This window comes from Aplysia californica, unplaced genomic scaffold, assembly GCF_000002075.1.
Source record: "Aplysia californica isolate F4 #8 unplaced genomic scaffold, AplCal3.0 scaffold00099, whole genome shotgun sequence".
NCBI lineage: Eukaryota > Metazoa > Mollusca > Gastropoda > Aplysiida > Aplysiidae > Aplysia > Aplysia californica.
Window position 1 is genome coordinate 99,415 of NW_004797369.1, and position 3,676 is coordinate 103,090.

General features: G+C 43.0%; 1 protein-coding gene across 1 annotated transcript in view; it reads right to left on the reverse strand.

Moving 5' to 3' along the window:
- Positions 1 to 206: 206 nt before the first annotated feature.
- The window catches only part of LOC101858173 (protein lifeguard 1), a gene marked incomplete in the record, with an annotated part of 21,357 nt that continues 17,887 nt past the window's right edge, over positions 207 to 3,676 (reverse strand). Inside the window, 2 exon segments of the mRNA XM_035968944.1 lie at positions 207 to 512; positions 3,430 to 3,477. Of these exon segments, the coding sequence (XP_035824837.1) occupies positions 360 to 512; positions 3,430 to 3,477 (201 nt within the window).

Consider the following 3,676-nt stretch of genomic DNA (forward strand, 5'->3'; position numbering starts at 1 on the left):
AGTACACTCAGTCAGACCGCGAGCTTGTCACGCAGGATGTACGTGGTTCACAATACAGATAATAGTCACCGTGGGATGAATGTATACAATCATCGACTTTCATTTTCACATAGATCCACATCACCATCGCAGCATCGCGTACAACATTCACTCGGCAATCGTAGGAATTTCCAAAATCATCTGTTGCCCCTGCCCGATCTCCGCAATCAAGTAGCAAAACCGCAGCCCGCAATATTCTGTGGGACGTCCCACCAAACGAAAACATCGGTGGCCACTGATCGCCTATTTGCACATCCCGCCAGCCAGCCGTTCACGGTCGGCCCGCCATCGTTCACCGTCGGCCCGCTATCGGGCGTGCGCTAGTCCCGCGTGGCGCCGATGATGGAGAGGATGAAGAGGAAGAGGTTGATGATGTCCAGGTAGAGGTTGAGGGCGGCGAAGATGTACTCCTCGGGGGAGAGGGCGTACTTGTGCTTGCCCCCCAGCATGAGCTGCGTGTCGAACACGATGTACTGAAACACACACGACACAGAGAGAGATATGTTATACACGTGTCAAACACGATGTACTGAAACACACACGACACAGAGAGAGATATATAATACATGTGTCGAACACGATGTACTGAAACACACACGACACAGAGAGAGATATATAATACATGTGTCGAACACAATGTACTGAAACACACACGACACAGAGAGAGATATGTTATACACGTGTCAAACACGATGTACTGAAACACACACGACACAGAGAGAGATATATAATACATGTGTCGAACACGATGTACTGAAACACACACGACACAGAGAGAGATATATAATACATGTGTCGAACACGATGTACTGAAACACACACGACACAGAGAGAGATATATAATACATGTGTCGAACACGATGTACTGAAACACACACGACACAGAGAGAGATATATAATACATGTGTCGAACACGATGTACTGAAACACACACGACACAGAGAGAGATATATAATACATGTGTCGAACACGATGTACTGAAACACACACGACACAGAGAGAGATATATAATACATGTGTCGAACACGATGTACTGAAACACACACGACACAGAGAGAGATATATAATACATGTGTCGAACAAGATGTACTGAAACACACACGACACAGAAACACATAGAGAGATATGTTATACATGTGTCGAACACGATGTACTGAAACACACACGACACAGAGAGAGATATATAATACATGTGTCGAACACGATGTACTGAAACACACACGACACAGAGAGAGATATATAATACATGTGTCGAACACGATGTACTGAAACACACACGACACAGAGAGAGATATATAATACATGTGTCGAACAAGATGTACTGAAACACACACGACACAGAAACACATAGAGAGATATGTTATACATGTGTCGAACACGATGTACTGAAACACACACGACACAGAGAGAGATATATAATACATGTGTCAAACACAATGTACTGAAACACACACGACACAGAGAGAGATATGTTATACATGTGTCGAACACGATGTCCTGAAACACACACGACACAGAGGGAGAGAGAGAGAATTATACATGAGTCGAACACGATGTACTGAAACACACAATGTTATACATGTGTCAAACACGATGTACTGAAACATACACGACACAGAAACACATCGAGAGATATGTTATACATGTGTCGAACACGATGTACTGAAACACACACGACACAGAAACACATAGAGAGGTATGTTATACATGTGTCCAACACGATGTACTGAAACACACACGACACACACAGAGAGATATATATATATATACATATTACACACGACACAGATACACATAGAGAGATGTTATACAGGTGTCGAACACGATGTACTGGAACACACATGATACAGAGAGAGAGATGTTATACAGGTGTCGAACACGATGTACTGGAACACACAACACACACAGAGAGATAAAGAAACACACGACACACATAGAGATATATGGATGCAATAACCATTTAGCTCCTAAGAATTTGTCCTGACACACACCCTGAAATCATGGAAAAATGTTTTTATAGTAGAGGGTTTTACGGTGCTCGCAACTGCATATGGTCATATGAGCGCCAAGGGGTGAGTGTCAACAGAGAAGTCTTTACAGGGAATCAGACTTAGACTGCTCTCCTCTCTAGCTTTAACAGCACAAAGTCTGCTTCAACTATCAAGGCACCCCGGAAATAGCAGGTCACAAGAGAGTGACATGCATACAAAAGAAGTAGAGGAAAATGACAATAGTAAGGATCAGGAAAGAAAAAGCAGCAGTTCCCTGTTGTAGATCAGGCACAGTTATGAGCGTGACAGGATGAATCAGCCCATTTACAATTCTACTGTGCTTGAACGAGAAATGTCCCCCCTTTGGGAATGGCCTAAAGACACTACAGTCAGTGGCACTGCCCCGGGGGGAAATCATGGAAAAGGGAGATAATTCTTATACATAAGAATGTTTTAAAGATACAGTATAACAGGGATCAGTTGAAAACAAAATACTTGAAATCAAGCATCCGCTGAACTGTGCTTGCGGTTCCGTTTTTTCTTTTCTTCTTCTCTTTCTTTGCGAGATACCCCTCAAACTACGAATCCCCCAAACTACCGAGGCCAGTCCCGACGAATTTGAGCTATCTGTGTTATACTGCATTCATTAAAAAAAAATTCTTTACAAAATGATGGGGAGGAGAAATGCAACTATATGAGGAAAAGAATACTGCTCCTAATGAGTCAGCTTCCACTGCAATACAGTATGGGCAAGTGATTGATTTCTCCTATCATAGTTGTGACTATATGAGGAAAAGAATACTGCTCCTAATGAGTCAGCTTCCACTGCAATACAGTATGGGCAAGTGATTGATTTCTCCAGTAAAATTTGAAAAACCCAAAGTTACTGTTAGATAAATCTAGTTGTGGTGCTGTGCCGCAAAATGAGATGATCATGAGAGACATTTTTAGTGTTCAGTAACATTTTACAGCACTTGCAATAAAAGCAGGTTACGGAAGTGCTGAAGATTAGATGTGTTACTAGAGACAAACATACAAAACAGAAGGAGGAGACATAGGTTTTTTTAGTTTTAGTAAGAGTTTTACAGCACTTGCAACACAATAAGGTCATATGAGTGCCCAAGATTAGAGGTGTTACAAGAGAGTAACAAACACAAAAAAGAAAGAGGGGAGATAAAGACGAGAGATGTTTGATAGGAAAGAAGAAGCAAACCACACCAGAGCACCCGCCAACCACCCACGGAGGAGATATAAGGACAAGGACGACAGATTTTGGATAGGGAAGAAGGAACAAACCACATCAGAACACCCGCCAACCACCAACCACACTGACCGTCTAGCGAGACAAACAAGCGAGAACAAGCGAGCGGACAGACAGCCGCGCAAACAAACTACTCACAGCGCTGAAAATGAGAGCTCCGATGGAGGCGTAGACCAGACTCAGGATCTGAAACAGAACCACCAGACACACGTGAGGCTGGGAATCTGAACACACACACACACACACACAAATAAACACACACCCACACTTACACACATACACACAAACACATACACACACACCTACACATATACACGTTGCACACCTACACGCATACACGAACTCGCAGAGTCGTCTCTTCGTTGAGATATACAGACACACCTAC